Source organism: Carlito syrichta, unplaced genomic scaffold, assembly GCF_000164805.1.
Source record: "Carlito syrichta isolate Samal-C Ts95f unplaced genomic scaffold, Tarsius_syrichta-2.0.1 Scaffold306782, whole genome shotgun sequence".
NCBI lineage: Eukaryota > Metazoa > Chordata > Mammalia > Primates > Tarsiidae > Carlito > Carlito syrichta.
The window spans coordinates 77366-94154 of NW_007250878.1; the positions used below are offsets into that span (position 1 = coordinate 77366).

The 16789-nt window shown below is 47.0% G+C and overlaps 1 protein-coding gene across 1 annotated transcript; it reads left to right on the plus strand.

Annotated features, from left to right (window-relative positions):
* The first annotated feature begins 4234 nt into the window (after positions 1-4234).
* On the plus strand, positions 4235-15998 carry FAM163A (family with sequence similarity 163 member A). Its single transcript, XM_008063357.2, has 4 exons — positions 4235-4327; positions 13859-13880; positions 14806-14920; positions 15507-15998. Exons 3-4 carry the CDS (start codon positions 14828-14830, stop codon positions 15915-15917), a joined length of 504 nt encoding a protein of 167 aa, XP_008061548.1. The 5' UTR covers positions 4235-4327; positions 13859-13880; positions 14806-14827; the 3' UTR covers positions 15918-15998.
* Positions 15999-16789: the final 791 nt, after the last annotated feature.

A 16789-nucleotide genomic window follows, 5' to 3' on the forward strand; every position in this document is an offset into this window, starting at 1 on the left:
TGTGCATCCACATTTTGGCATGTGTTCTTGAAAGTGTGAATTGTTGATCTGCATGCTTGTGTTGTAAATGTATGTAAGCAGTATTGTCCATCTCCTGCTCGATGTCTTGCTCTTGCATTTCTCACTTAGTGCAGTACCAGGGTTTCTCCTTGCTCTGATGGTGGTGATGCATCTAGGCCCTTGTTCCCAACAGTTGCATTATCCCCCACACCATGCGTCTCCCTGTTTTGACCTTTCCCAACCCAGCCACGATCACTGAGGTTGCCTCCCAGTTCCTGCTGCCATGAAGAACACAGGATAGTAATGGATGTCTTCACACATGACACATTGTGGTTGTGTTGAGAAATCTGGGGACACAGATCCAGGAGCAGAATTGCTGTTTCATGGGGCACACGTATACTTCCCATGACAGCTACGGCGGCCCTAGCTACACCCACTGCTGTTGCTCCTGTAGTCCTACAGCTGCACCAAGACTTGGCATTATTACCCTGCTCCTGATTTTTGCCAACCCAACAGGTGAAAAGTGATAGCTCATTGAGATTTCAGTTTGCATTTCTTGGATTACAAATAAGTTTGTTCATCTCTTCACTATCTACTGAGCCTTTAGGGTTGCCCCTTTTGTAAGCCCCCATCCACTGATACATTGAGTTTCTTGTGTTTCCTTCCTTCCTTTTTCTTTCTTTCTTTTCTTTCTTTGTCAAGGTCTCACTCTGTCACCCAGGCTGGAGTGCAGTGGCATGATCACAACTCACTGCAGCTTTGGCCTCTTGGGCTTAGGCAGTCCTCCCATCTCAGCCTTCCAAATAGTTGGGACTACAGGTGTGCACCACCACACCCAGCTAATTTTTTTATTTTTTGTAGAGGCAGGATCTCGCTACGTTGTCCAGGCTGGTCTCAAACTCCTGGGCTCAACTGATCCTCCTGTCTTGGCTTCCCAGAGTGCTGGGATTACAAGCATAAGCCACCATGTCTGGCCAGGTGTTCTTTTTCCTTGAAGATTTGCAAGAGTTCCTTGTGTCTCCTGGAGAGGTCCCTCCTCAGACAATGCACATCTCTTTGTTGCTATAGTTCCCCAAAGGGACCCATGTGGTCACCACCTCTTCAGACCCTCATCCTGAGGGTCAGGGCCTGGTCATGGGTATATGTACAACCAACATAAAAGGAACTCCTTCCTCCACCCCCTTTTGCCAACCTTGCCTGAGCATTGCAATCTGGGAAGACAGGTAACGAGGCAAAAAGCGGTTCCTCTTCTCTGGGGCTGCTAACCTGCTGAGTCAGTTTCATGAGTTAATAAATGATTGGAAAAGGTTTAATTGCATCTGGAGAAATTGAGATCAGCCGGTGCTTAGGCCCCACTCAATTACCTTGTGCTCCTAGGGGGCTGAGCGAGGAGCAGGGGGCAGTCGATGGTTAATTACACACGCTATGCCAGCTGCGGCTTCTGTTCCCTGCCAGTGTTCATCCGAGCATTGAGGCATGGGGACCCTGCTTCAGGGAAGCTGAAGTCACCGAGGACAGGGCCTGCCACAAGGAGCAGAGACCCCTGGCCTTGTGGGGAGGGGAGACCCACTCTCAGCACATTCTGCCAGGGGGGCTTTTAGTACCAGCCCCAGCCTCCATTCTGACCACTCTACTGGCTCCACCCCACCCAGGCTGATGCTAGGTGTCTTTGGTTCTTCTCAGACATCCTCCTCCTCCCAGCTTCTGGCCTGCTTGCCCCGAGCCAGTCTTGTTGTGGGCACCAGGTGATGCCACAGGCTCTGCAAGGTCATTCCCCTCCCCTGCTGCCTCCAGACTGAAGTCTTCCCAAAGGCCTTCTCCATTCTTGCCACGTTTCCCACAAGGGCCAGATGGTAAGGCTCAAACCTGTCACCAATGCAGATTCCCGGGCCCCACACCTACGGATGCTGCTTCAGGAGGTCTGAGTCTCTATGTTTTCTAATACATGGCCCAGCGATTGTCACCATCAAGCTCATTTGAGAAACCTGACTTCAGGAAAGACCTTAGTACCTGCTGAAATAAGTACAGATCTTCTAGAAGGAGAGACAGCACATCTGATGGCAGGGCCCTGGCCTGGGGCCTCTGCAGCTCCATCGACGTCATACTGTGTATGTTCACAAGTCACATGTCCTCTCCGAATTGGATTTCATCATCTAGAAAATAAAGATATTGGAGTCCTTACATTGTCATGTTTTGTTTTCTATAAGGCCTGATATGTTAAACAAGCTTGTTGCACAGTTTGTGCTCAAAAGTCACCTTTATTTTTTTTTCTTTAAATGTCCCTTTCCTTTAAAATGTATTCAGTGGGAGAAATTTTCCCCTGTCTTAGAAAAATATTTGGACCAATCCTCTTGATTTTTTTGTCCATTCTTAGGTGACAGTCTTGGGGTTACTTTAAGTTATCGATGCAGCCTTTTCACAGACTTTAGAATGCGTGATCATCAAAATACTCATAGTCTGGCAGCGTGAGTCTCCTTTTTTTTTCCAGTTCAGATCTGCTCTGGCTGGAAGCGGCTAGGGAGGTGAACCATACCCGTTCCTCTGGCATCTACACTGCCCCTGCTCTTGATCCCACACCGCCACCACTACCTCTGATAGCTGCTGCCAGTATTGAAATTGGGAATTCTTACTGACTAGAAAGCTGGGAGAAGCTCATACTTGGTTCTTGCTTTTGTGAGTGTTTTTGTGGGCTCCGCTGAGGCTCTTTAACCCAAACAAGCACTGCATCTCTATTCCAGGGGTCACTTGTAACCCCTTGCTCAGCCTCTGGGCATCTGGAGGCTGCCTCCAGCCTCTTCGGTTGAGGGCTTCTCACTATCAACATCTTAGATGGTACTTGAGACAACCAGCCCCATGGCCCTCCTCCCTTGGAATTCACAGCCCAGCAACAGTTCTCCCCGTGTGTATTTTCCAAACGGGGTGAAAGTGTTCACAGATCCTGAAACAGATGTTCTTATGGTCCCATTGTACAGTCGGCACACAGCTGGAAGAAGAGGGGCCTGTCCCAGACTGACTTTAGCCTTCTGATTTCTCTCCTTTGGCGTGTCAGACAAAATGTGCATAGGAAGAGCCCCGCTCTAACACCCTGTCACAGAAAGCTACAGCTTACAGTCTAATGAGAGTTTCATCTTTGAGAAAAGAAAGCCAGAGTGCCCAGAATATCCCAGGCAGGAGCTGGGAGACGGCCTGATAGCCCAGGTCTAGAAGGGAGGTGAGTTTGGGGCTCCTCCGTCACGCAGTCACTCTGCCTTCTTCTCTGCTCCTCAGACCTGCTGGACTCAGGCGAGTACCAGCCCTTGAGGCACGCTAATATCTGTCCTTTGACTTCCAGCTTCTGGCTGAGGCCAAGAACCTGGAGGTGTCAGCTCTGTCCTCTCGGAGGGTGGCTCTGTGGATGTGGTTAAGGTCTGGGTTCTCTTCCCAATACACAAACCCCAGGGAGGCCGCCCCCCTCAGGACCACCGAGCAGAGTCTGAGTGTCACCACCCGGGTCCTTCTTCTCCCTCCCTTCCCAGTGCAGGGCCCAAACTCTCTTCGAAGTAATGTTGAGCGGATATTTAAAGCACTTAAAGAGACTCCCCCTCCAATACTTAGCTACACTGAATTCCTAGACGTCGGGGGGGGGGTCCTACCTCCCCTCCTTCATCAGCACATCAGCCTGAACTTGCTCCTCAACTGACTGGTGGATGTGCTTGGCCTGACAAAAGTTAGGATATTGGAATAGGGGAAAGGAGTGTGCGGTGCCAGGCTCTGGGAAAAATGGACAGGCTCAGGGAAAAGTGGGGAGTGGGGAAGGGATCAGGAAAGAGGCATGCGGGGCCCTAGAGCGAGGGATCAGTCATGCAGGCAACAAGGACGCTTCCACCGGGGAGCAGATCTAAATCCTCCAGTGGAGCATGAGAAAGACAGCTGAGCTTCCCTCCCCCACGCACCAAGCCTCACTTCCCAGATGCTCCTGTCCGGCGTCCTGCTGCTACATTGGGCGGAGGGTTCTCGACAGCAGCACGGAGGGAAGGAGACAAGGACGGGAGAAGATGTGACCCTAGAGGCCTGTCCGCATGTTCTCAGACTGGGGACCTCAGAGACCAAGGCAGCTGCAGACGTCAAGAAGCAAGCCCCTCTGGAGACAACCACTCCAGAGCCATGGGGTCATAGCCAGGTGCCAGCCTGAGCCTGATCGTCCTTTCAGCCTCCCCACCCAGCTCTCACGGACCTCCCTCTCTCTTCTCTGGCAGGGACCGATGCCCTTGGCCATGATGCAGCCCCAACTGCTGTCTGCTCAGGTGCAGCCTGCGTGACTGAGCCACTGCTGCTCCAGCTATTTCACGTAAGTGTAAGACACCGGCCAACCCCTTTCTCCCCAGGAGAGGGCATCTAGGGGTAGGTGGGGGGAAGATGGGTGGAGAGGAAGCGGGGGAGGAGCTTTGGAAAGTCCTGGCCACAGAGGGCAGCCCCTTGGAATTCTTTACTAGACAACAGGTTTGTCCTCTTCGGCTGCTTCAGCCCCTGAGCTGGTCACCACTGAATTATTCTGTCCCATATCTGCTAGGACTTGGGTGGAAACATAAGGACTTCTTTCTCCTGTCCTCAAGCAGCTACTCAAGAGACATCTGGTATGATGGAAACTCCACAGCACTGGCCCAGTGCTGACTCAAATGCCTGCTATCGTATGGCTTCAGAAAAATCACTAATGGTCTGGCTTCCCCTCCTACATTGTGGGGGTTTTTGTAAGGTTTGGAGAGTTGTGTTAATTATATTTTGCTGTGTGACAAACTTCAGACTTAGCAGCTTAAAACAGCACACACTAATTATCTCAGAGTTTCTGTGGGTCAGAGCTAGCTGGGTTGACTGCTTCAGGGTCTCAGCCAGAGTTGCAATTTCATCTGAAAACTCAACTGGAGAGGAATCTGCTTCTACTCTCACTTATGTGATTTTTCTATTCCTTTTGGGCTGCTGCATTGAAGGTCTCCGTCCCCAGCTGTCAATTGGCCAGAGATCACCCTCAGTTCCTTAACATGTGGCCTCTTCAACATGGAACTTGGTGTACCAAAACCAACAAGGAAGAGGGTTGGCTAGCAAGATAGAAGTCAGGATATTATGTAATCTGTTCACAGAGTGACATACCACTACCTATGCTGTCTTGTGTTCATTAGAAGCAAGTCACAGGTCACACCACACCCAGAGAAGAGGAGAACTTAAGGGCCTGACTGCCTGGAGGCAGGTATCATTTGGGGCCATCTCAGAGCCTGCCCACCATAAGAAGGAATATAAATGGAGCATTTTGTAAACTGTAGGATGCTGTTCAGGGGTAGGAAATTACTACCAGCATTTGCATCTACTTGCAAAGAGAAAATGAGCCCACCTGAAATAATAGAGAACCAATGAATGGAGGAATTTATTTATTTTTACTGATATATAATAGCTATATATGGTTTGGGGGTATATGTGAACATTTCATACTTTATATAATTAGTAAAGTTCAAATCCATGTACTTGGAATATCCACCACCTTAAATATTTGTCTCTTCTTTATGCTAGTGCTATTCTGTGAATGTGGGGATTTAAATGCCAAATTGTACCACTTATACTAGGCCCTCGGGGAAACTGGTCGAGAGCTAATTAGTTTATTTCATGCCCTTTTACACGTGCCTTCCTGGCTTATGATTTTAAGGCCAGACTTAAGCAGCCACAAAATATCAGGGCCTTCCTTTTCCCCACAAATAACCATGTCTGTAGGGTCTTTAGAGTTTACAAAGTGCTCTCACCTACAGTCATTCTTGATAACTGCAAGGAAAACAGTTGATATTTGATCATGATTCCTTCCAATCATGGAACACTTATACACTGTTGGTGGGAATGTAAATTAGCACAACCTCTGTGGAAATCAGTGTGGAGATTTCTCAAAGAACTAAAAGTAGATCTACCGTTTGGTCTGACATGTTTATAAGAACTGAGTTTCCTGTGAATCTTTGTTTTACAAATGAGAAGGAAGGTCCATTTACAATTTAGGGTGGCTGCTCAGTGGCACGGGTGCCTCTGTCTGTGCCCTGGCTCTGCCTTCTCTGGCACATGCCCCCATTTCAGGCCACTGCTGCTATTCAGCCTCTGGGGTTCAAGAGGGGGGCAGCCATCATGGAGGACAGAGAGGAGGGAGGGCACTGTTCTCATATGGCTTCTCCATAATTCCCTGTCTCCTAAAACAGGCTGGGCACATCCTGGGGGGCCAGTCTGAGACTTTCAGTAGGGCAGATCACTGCTGTCTCCTGCACTAGGTCACTCCGTAGAGCTCTTGTCTCATAAACAGACCTCAACTGGGTGCATGCAGGGAAGTGGGAGAGGATGAAGTGATGTCGTAATGGCAGTGTATGAATCCTCCTGAGGCTGAGATTCATCTATGCCCTTCCCTAGATGCCCCAGGGAACCCCTGAAGCAAGGCCCACCATGCACCTGGTTGAATGAGTCCTGAACAGTGATGCTCTGCAGATGGGTTGGAGCTGAGAGATGTGACTTGCTGCCCCCTCATGGTCAATCAGAGTCTTAACTGCCAGGACTGTGACATGCTAACTAACCAGTGGATGATTACCTAATTTTTCTTTTCTTTTTCCTGATTTCAATAGTTTTAGAGAGTACGAATAGTTTTTGGTTAAATGGCTGCATTGTATAGTAGCGAATAAGTATGGGCTTTAAGTGTACCCTCCACTCCCATCTGTGCACAGTGTACTCAATAGGTGATTTTACTCCCCTCCGCCCCTTCCCCTCTTCTGAGTCTCCAGTGTCCATTATACTATCCTCTATGCCTCTGCAGATCCTTAGTGTAGCTGCCACTTATAAGTGAGAATATGCAGTGTTTGTTTTTCTGCTTCTGTGTTAGTTCACTTAGGATGATGTTCTGCAATTCCATCCAAGTTATTGCAAAAGACATTATTTCATTCTTTCTGACAACTGAATAGTATTCCATAGTGTATATATACCATATTTCATTATCCATTGATCAGCTGATCAGCATTTAGGTTGATTTTATATCTTTGCAGCTTTGAATTGTGCTGCAATGAACATGCAAAGTGCAGGTGTCTTTATATAACAACCTCTGTTCCTTTGGGTAGATACCTAGTAGGGCAAATACTGGATCAAATGGTAGATCTACTTTTAGTTCTTTGAGAAATCTCCATATTGATTTCCATAGAGGTTGTCCTAATTTATACTCCAACCAGCAGTGGATAAGCATTCCCTTTGCACCGCATAAGTGCCAGCACCTATTTTTTTTTTATTTTTAAATAATGACCATTCTCACTGGTGTAAGGTGGTATCTCACTGTGGTTTTAATTTGCATTTCCCTGATTATGAGTAATGTTAAGCATTTTTCATATGTGTATTGGTCATTTGTATGTCTTCTTTGGATGGGTGTCTGTTCGTGTCATTTGCCCACTTTTTAATGTGGTCGTTTGCTTTTTTCTTACTGATTTGTTTGAGTTCTTTGTAGATTCTGGATATTAGTCTGTTGTCAGATGTATAGTTTGTGAATATCTCCTCGCATTCTGTAGATTTCCTATTTGCTCTGTTGCTTATTTATTTTGCCATGTGGAAGCATTTTAATTTAATGAAATCCCACTTATTTATTTTTGATTTTGTTGCATTTGCTTTTTTGGGCTCTAGCTATAAATTATTTTTCTAGGCCAGTGTTCAGAAGAGTTTTTCCTAGATTTTCTTTTAGGATTTGTATGGTTTCAGGTGTGACATTTCATCCATCTTGAGTTAATTTTTGTCTATAAGGAATCAAGTTTCATTTTTCTGCACGTGGTTGTCCATTTTCCAAACACCATTTGTTGACTAGGGTGTGCTTTCACTAGTGTATTTTTTTTTTTTTTTTGAGTTGGAGTCTCACTCTGTCACCCAGACTGGAGTGCAGTGACCGCTCCCGGCCACCGCAGCCTCGACCTGCTGGGCTCCAGTGATCCTTCCACCTCAGCCTTCCAAGTAGCCAAAATTACAGGCATGCGCTACCACGCCCGGCTGATTTTGTGATTTATTGTAGAGATGAGGTCTCACTGCCCAGGCGGGTCTCGAACCGGCGGGCTCAGGCAATCCACTCACCTCAGCCTCCCAAAGGCGCGGGATTACAGGCTGAGCCACCGAGCCCGGCTTCCTAGTGTATGTTTTTATCTCCTTTGTCAAAGATCAGTTGTTTGTAGATGTTTAGGTTTATTTATGGATTCTCCATTCTGTTGGTCATGTGTCTGCTCTTATACCATTTCCATGCTGTTTTGGTTGCTACATCCTGATAGTATTATCTGAAGTCAGGTAATGTGCTGCCCCCAGCTTTTTTGCTTTTTTGCTTAGGATTGCTTATCTGTTCTGGGTCTCTTTTGGTCCCATAAGAATTTTAGGATTGTTTTTGCTAATTCTGTGAAAAATGATGTTGGTAGCATGATAAAGATTGCATTGAATTTGTAGATTACCTTTGGCAATATGGTCATTTTGACAATGCTGATTCTTCCAATCCATGAGCATGAAATGTTTCTTCATTTGTTTGTGTCCTCTACAGTTTCTTTCATTAGTGTTTTGTAGTTGTCCTGGTAGTGATCTTTCACCTCCTTAATTAAATATATTCCTAAGTATTTTAGCTTATTGGCTGCTATTGAAAATGGAACTGAGTTTTTTTGTTTTGTTTTTTAAATCAGAATCTCACTCTGTTGTCCAGGCTGGAGTACAGTGTCACGCTCACAGCCACCACAGTCTCGACCTGTTGGGCTCAGGTGATCCTTCCACCTCAGCCTTCCAAGTAGCTAGAACTACAGGTGCTCATCACCATGCCTGGCAAATTTTTTTTTTTTTTTTTTTTTTGAGTTGGAGTCTCACTCTGTCGCCCAGACTGGAGTGCAGTGGCCGCTCCCAGCCACCACAGCCTCGACCTGCTGGGCTCCGGTGATCCTTCTGCCTCAGCCTTCCAAGTAGCTGGATCTACAGGTGTGCGCTACCACGCCCGGCTGATTTTTTGATTTATTGTAGAGATGAGGTCTTGCTGCCCAGGCGGGTCTCGAACCCGCAGGCTCAGGCAATCCACTCACCTCAGCCTCCCAAAGGCATGGGATTACGGGCTGAGCCACCGAGCCCGGCTGCAAATTTTTTTTTTTAATTGTAGAGACAAGGTCTTGCCAAGTTGCCTCGGCTGGTTTCAAACCCCTGGGCTCAAGCAATCCTCTTATCTCCACCTCCCAAAGTGCTAGGATTATAGGCATGAACCACCATGTCTGGCCTTGAGTTCTTGATTTGATTCTCAACTTGATCGCTTTTGGTGTACAGCAGTGCTACTGATTTGTGTGTGTTGGTCATGTGTCCTGAAGCTTTACCAAATTCATCTATCAAATACAGGAGTCTTTTGGAGGAGTCCTTAGAATTTTCTAGATATAAGATCAAATCATCAGCATACACAGATAGTTCTATTTCTTCTTTTCCAATCTGGATATGCTTTATTTCTTTCTCTTTTCTGATTGCCCCAGTAGGACTTCCAGTACTATGTTAAATACGAGTGGTTAAAGTGGACATCCTTGCCTTGCTCCAGTTCCAAGAGAGAATACATTCAACTTTTCTCTGTTCAGGATTACATTGGCTGTGGGTTTGTCATATATGGCTTTTATTAGTTTGAAGAATGTTCCCTCTATTCCTATTTTGCTGAGAGTTTTTTTTTTTTTTAATCATGAAGGGATGCTGGATTTTATCAAATGCTTTTTCTGCATCTATTTAAATGATTCTATGATTTTTCTTTTTAATTATGTTTATGTGGAGGATCACATTTGTTGACTTGCATTTGCTGGACCATCCTTGCATCCCTAGGATAAAACTCACTTGATTGTGTTGGATTTTTTTTAATGTGCTGTTGAATTTGGTCAGCTAATACTTTGTTGAAGATTTTCATTCTATGTTCATCAGGGATATTGGTCTATAGTTTTTATTGTTGTTGTTGTTGTTGTTGTGTCTTTTCCTGGCTTTGATATCAGTGTGATACTGTGTTTGTAGAATGAGTTAGGGATAATTCCCTCCTCTTCAATCTAATGGAATAGCTTCAGTAAAATTAATACAAGTTCTTCTTTGAAAGTCTAGTAGAATTTAGCTGTTAATCCATCAGGTCCTGGACTTTTTTTCATTGGGAGCCTTCTAATTACAGTTTCAATCTCACTACTCATTACTGGTCTGTTCAGCATTTCTATTTCTTCATAATTCAAGATTGGGAGGTTGTATGTTTCCAATAATTTATCCATTTCCTCTAGATTGTTTAGAGTTTTTTGCATAGAGTTGTTTATAATAAATCTTGGGTAAACTTTTGTATTTCATATCTATTGTAAGGTCTCCATGTTCATTTCTGATTGAGCTAATTTGATCTTCTCTCTTCGTTTCTTAATTAATCTAGCTAATGATCTATCAATTTTGTTTATCTTTTCAAAAAACCAACTTTTGTTTAATTGATTCTTTGTATGGTTCTTTTTTGTTGTTGTTATTTCAGTTAGTTCTGCTTAGTTCTGCTCTGATCTTCATTATTTCTTTTCTTTTGCTAGCTTTTGGTTTGTTTGTTCATGTTTTTATAGTTTCTTGTGGCATGATGTTACGTTGTCTACATGCAGTCTTTCAGTCTTATTAATATAGGTCTTAAGCACTATACATTTTCCTCTGAGCACAGCTTTGACTGTGTCCCAGAGGTTTTGATAACTTATTTCATTATTGTCATTCATTTCAAGGATTTTTTTAAAGTTCCAGCCTGATTTCACTGATGATCCAAGGATCATTCAGGAACATATTGTTTAACTTCCATGTTTTGTTTGGTTTCACAGTTCTTCTTGGAGCTAATTTCTAATTTTATTTCACTGTGGTCTGAGAAAGTGCTTGATATGATTTTGATTTTTTTGAACATATTGAGACTTGATTAGTGGTCTATCATATGGTCTATTTTGGAGAATGTTCCATATGTTGATGAGAAAAATGTATGTTCGGTAGTTTTAGGGAGGAATGTTCTGTAGATATCTGTTAGTTCCATTTGCTCTAGGGTCCAGGTTAACTGCAATGTTTCTTTGTTGACTTTCTGCCTTGATAATCTGTCTATTGCTGTCAGTGGGATGTTAAAGTCTCCCACTATTATTGTATTGTTCTCTTTTTGGTTTTTTTAGGTCTAGTAGAGTTTGTTTTATGAAACCAAAGCCTCTGGTGTTAGGTGCATATATATTTAAAATTCTTGTTGAATTGGTCCCTTTATCATTATATAATAATCCTCTTTGTCTTTTTTTCACTGTTGTTAATTTTTTATGACATTCAAATGAACAAAATTTTAATTATTTGGGGCGGATACAGTATCTTTTTAATTTAAAATAAGACAAGTCCTTTCATAACTTTTGTGGTTTTCTTTTAAGCCATATGTCCCTTACCTATTTATTTATTTATTTATTATTTTTTATTTTGAGTTGGAGTCTCAACTCAACCTGCTGGGCTGTGGTGATCCTTCCACCTCAACCTTCCAAGTAGCTGTAACTACAGGCACGCTACCATGCCCAGCTAATTTTTTTTTAATTTATTGTAGAGATGAGGTCTTGCCAAGTTGCCCAGGCGGGTCTCGAACCCATGGGCTCAGGCAATCCTCTCACCTCAGCCTCCCAAAGTGCTGGGATTACAGGCTGAGCCACCGAGCCCAGCTAGGATCGTGTATTTTTTATCCATTCTGCCTGTCTATAGCTTTTTAGTAGGGCATTAAGGCCATTTACATTCAGGGTTAATAATAACATGTGAAGTACTATATGATTCATCATGCTGGTTGTTATGAGGTTCCTTTATTTATTTATTTGTTTGTTTGTTTGTTTTTTCTATTATGTTGGTATCCCATAAGGCCTATGAGACTATGATTTCTAGCAGTTTTCTTCTGGTGTATTTCAACCTTTTGTTTCAGTATTTAGAACTCTTTTGAGTATTTCTTGTAAAGCTGGTCTAGTAGTGACAAATTTCCTCAGCATTTGCCTATATGAGAAAGACTTTATTTCTCCTTCATTTGTGAAGCTTAGTCTATGGGACACAAGATCTTTGGATGACTGTAATTCTGTTTGAGGAGATTATAGAGAGATTGAAGGGTCCCAATCTCTTTTTATCTCTTCTGATAAGTTTACTTTGTAAGTTATTTGATACTTTTGTTTTACTGCTTTTAAAATTATTTCCTTCACATCAGCTTTACATAAGTGGGTGATTGTATGCCTTGGAAATGATCTTTTTTGCAATAAATCTTCTGGGAGTTCTCTGGGCTTCTTATATCTGGATGTTTAAAACTGTCAAGGCCAGGGAAGTTTTCCTCTATTATTCCCTCAAATAGGTTTTCCAAACCTATTGCTTTCTCTTATTCCTCAGAAACACCTATGATTCTTTCTTTTTATTTTTTGAGTTGGAGTCTCACTCTGCTGGAGTACAGTGGCATACTCACGACTACTGCAGCCTCGACCTGCTGGGCTCAGGTGATCCTTCCACCTCAGCCTTCCAAGTAGCTAGAACTACAGGCACACACCACCACACCCAGCTAATTTTTAAATTTATTGTAGAGATGACGTCTTGCCAAGTTGCCTAGGCTAGTCTCGAGCTCATGGGCTCAGGCATTCCTCTCACCTCAGCCCCCCAAAGTACTGGAATTACAGACTTGAGCTGCCACAACCAACCTTATTTATCTTAATGAAGTCCCTTCTCTATGGCCTGCAGTCCTGGCCTGTGCTGCTGCATTTGCATGTTTCACTCTAGGCATAGGTATGCCCAGTATGTTTTCATCACCAGGCTATAAGCTTCTTAGAAGAGGGACTGCCTGATGGTTTGAGGACCGTGTAGGTAGAACAACAGGAGATGAGGAGCGAGAGATGAATGTGTGGTGAGCATGCAGGTAAGTGGGGGAGGGCAACGTCTTTGAAGTTGCATCTGGAAGGTTGTGCCCATATAAACAAATGCAGCAGGTAGCATGTTTTGCTGGAGCCACAGAGAGGCACAGGGGTATGATGAAAGACCTAAATGCTGTTGTTGGGAAGGGTGCTCAGAGACAGAACCAGAGAAGCCGTTGTACCAGTGCAGCTTGAGATGAGCAGATACTTCACTGGTGTGGGGGGCAAAATACTGGGCTAGCCAAAGAAGAGTTTGAAGGTTTTTAAATCTGGGCAATGAAGAGAACATCCTATGGCCTGGTCAAACTCTGATGTGTAAACTAATTACCTGAGACCTGGTTAAAATGCAGGCTCTGATGCATGAGGCCCACAATGGGCCTGACATGCTACTTTTCTGACATGCTACATTTCTAACACGCTCCCAGGTGATATCCACGCTGCTGGCCCACAGACCATCTTGTGAGCAGGAAGCCATACAGCACCCTTGGGTGGACTGGGAACAGCGCTGCTAAGGGGTATAGCCCTCTAGGAACACAGTGGTGGATGGATGGTATCTTTGGGTGAGGAAAGAGGTCCCATTTCACCCAGGAAACATGTCAGGTTCTGCGGCTTTGTGAGCGTGGTTGGGCTCTAGGCCCCTCTTATCCCTTGAGCAGTGAATGCCCTGCAAAACCGTTGGGGCAGCTGTGGCAGAGTCATTGAAAGAGACAGAATAGTCAGAGGTGGGGAACCTATGTGGAGATCAGGGTGATGACGTGAGTCTGTCCTAATTGAGTTTGAGCCTGTCCTCATTGACTGGGACATCCAAGTGAAATGTCTAGTGCCAGTTGGAAACACAGCTGGAGACCTGATTTGGGGATGACATGTCACACACGAAGAAGGTAGGTTGGAGAGCGGGGGCATATCTAACCCTTGGGGGCTTTTTTGGCAGGTAGCACTCTACCTCCAAGATCTCTTTTGCCGTCTTGCAGGTCACCGTTCCCTTTACTGAACGTAAGTACTCTTGGTCATTCTTCCATCTTCAAGATGCCAAGTCCCCTCCTCCTGTTCCCTTGGTCCTGATGAAGCTGGGAGGCTCAGAAGTCCTCATTCACTAGCTAAAAGGAGAGGCTGCCTAAGGCCAGAACAGCTGCACGCTCAGAGCTTGCCTTTGTCCCGTTCACTCAGCCCTTAGCCAGGACCAGTCTCCTGGGTCAACCATAGCCTTCCAGGGGCCAGAGTGCTGCCCACCCACTCCCTCTGGGCTCACCTTACCCTTGTTTTCCAGGAGAATTTGAAGAACGGGAGAGACCCTCAAAAGGAGTGTGGATTGGAGCCAGGGCAGAACCAGGTAGAACTTTTGGGATTTGGGCCAGTCCCCCCCAGCCAGGGCCAAGCACTCAGGGACCGTTGGTGTGTGTTCCTGGGAGGGCAGAGATAAAGAGTACAGCCTTTGGAATGAGCCAGGAATCCCAGCCAAATGAATCGTAGCCCCCATTGGTCATGTGCACAGTAGGAATCTTTAATAACCATCCCAAAGGTTGAGGATTCAGTGAGGGGCAGAGGGCAGCGCTTTGCATGCAGAATGCCTCATCACCGAGGAATCCCTCAGTCAGCAGGAGCTGCCGAGCTGTGTCTTATTTGAAGCCATGTGGGGAGGTCAGGAAGGGGATGAGGAGAGAGGGAAGGGGAGAAGAACTCCAAAAGCAGGAAATGTTTGAAACTGAACAGAAGCAGGGGGCAGAATGAGCCCTCTGTAGCCCTCAGCCCCACCCCCACCCCAACTTAGGCTGCCCCAGGTGGGGAGAGCCAGGGCCAGTCTTCAGGAAGCCCCTGGGGCCCGGGCCCTCCCTGCCCCCAGCGAGTTCTGGGAGGCCTCCTCCCCAGCCCAGGGTGACAGCGGCCACTGCTCCTCACCCTTCTGCACCCAATTTTGCAGAGTTTGATGGGGCGCCGGGCGGATGACAGCGGGAACGGTTGTGATCACTGGCGGAATCCTAGCGACGGTGATCCTCCTCTGCATCATTGCAGTCCTGTGCTACTGTAGGCTCCAGGTCAGTCCCCGGGGCCTGTAGCCGAAGGCAGCTGGTCCCCCTGCAAGCACCTCTTCAGTATCGGGGCAGAGGCTAGAGGCCCACGTTGGACGGAGAGAGTCCAGAGCCAGGGAAGGTGGGAGGTGTAAATCAAGAAGGCTGGGAGTTGGAGCTGGTCAGAAGGGAGCTATGCACCCCCACAGCCTATCCCCCTGGGCCCGCAGAGAGAAGATGCTGGGCAGGTGCAGCAGGTGCGGGGACATTGGGTTCTGTCTCCCGTGCCCCTGAGGTATCAGGAGTGGCAGGAAGGTTGAAGGCTGCTGCCATCAGCCCCCAGTCCTGTCCTCAGCATGATTGTGTGTCCCTCCCTGTCTGCCTCGACCACAGCCTGGAGTTAACACATTGAGGAGTAGCAAGAAGGAGAAGGGAGAGAAGCATTGTGCTAGCCAAACTTGCGGACCATGGGCCTCTGGTGGTATTCCATCCTAGCACCAACAGAGCACGCCAGGCGCTCGTGGGCAGGGGCGTGGGCACCTGTGCACGCTCAGAAGTGCACTAGGGCCGGGGAGCATCCACCCCCTCTCAGGGCCCCCTCCTCTTCCCTCAGTATTACTGCTGCAAGAAGAGTGAAACCGAGGATGCAGACGAAGAGGAGGAGCAGGAGCACGACCTCCCCGCACTTCCCAGGGGCTCCAGCTGCAATGCCTGCAGCTCCCAAGCCCTGGACGGCAGAGGCAGCCTGGCGCCCCTCACTGGCGAGCCCTGCGGCCGGCCCTGCGGGGTGGCAGGGAGCCACTGCACCGCCTGTTCCCCACACGGCTCCCCCTTTTACATTCGGACGGCTGACATGGTGCCCAATGGGGGTGGAGGCGAGAGGCTCTCCTTTGCTCCCACATACTGCAATGAGGGGGGACCCTCATCCCTCAAATTGGCAGCGCCCCAGGGTTACCCGGTGACCTGGCCGGGATCCGGGCGCGAGGCCTTCACAAATCCAAGGGCTATTAGTACAGATGTGTAAACCCTTCCACCCCCTAACCCACACACACACGCTGATGCTGCCGCCCCCGCAGGGGCGATGGGGGCAGTGGACGACCCCCCAGCAGCCCCCCAAGGGCCAGTTCTTTGGCTTTTCTTGCTCCACGGTGGAGGGTTTGCCAGGATTCAAACTGAGGGCATTGAGGACCAGGATTGGGCTTGGCTTGAAACCCGTGGCCCAGAGGCGGGGGTCTGACGGTGGAGCCTGCTGCATTGCCCGTTTCTCTGTTGGGATGGCCCTCTGGCAGCCCCAGCACCACCGCCATTCCTTGCAGCGTCCCCCGAACCCCTGACTTTGCTGGACTGTGGAAAGTAGCTCCAGGGAGAGCTAAGCAAAGGCCTGGAGGCTCCTGAGTCCTGGGGAGATGAAATGTTCACACCTAGAAGAAAGCGGGGGACAGAGGGCAAGGGGAGATGTGAGAACTCTCAAACATTCCAGAATTTGAGACGAGGGGGGATGGCATGGTTGTTAAGACGGGTCCTAGAGTGCATTCCCTTTGGTTACCATAGACACTGCTGTGGCTGCAGCTGCTCCCAGGGTGACGTCGATGCCTGAACATACCACCTCTCTATCTGCCCCTTGCTTGTGAAACACATCGAGTTGACTCTAAAAGCTGTGGTTTTTCTGGGGATGCTGAAAGGTAACTGTCTAACCTTGTCTTTCCCAGAATCCTCTCTGCCTTAGGAACCAGCTGCCCCCTGCTGGAGCTGCTTTTTCAAGTTTTTTGACCAGAATTCTAGTAGCTTAGCAAAAGAGATCTCACTGATTGTTCCTTGGGCTCCGGCCTGATGCCATCCTGTAAGGATGCGTGCATTCCCATTGCCAGGTACACACACACACACACACACACACAC

Bases quoted from the DNA above. Each gene is read 5' to 3' on its own strand.
- FAM163A (XM_008063357.2), top strand. From the start codon at position 14,828: ATGACAGCGGGAACGGTTGTGATCACTGGCGGAATCCTAGCGACGGTG. The intron at 14,921-15,506 runs GTCAGTCCCCGG...CTCTTCCCTCAG, and splicing joins TGTGCTACTGTAGGCTCCAG to TATTACTGCTGCAAGAAGAG.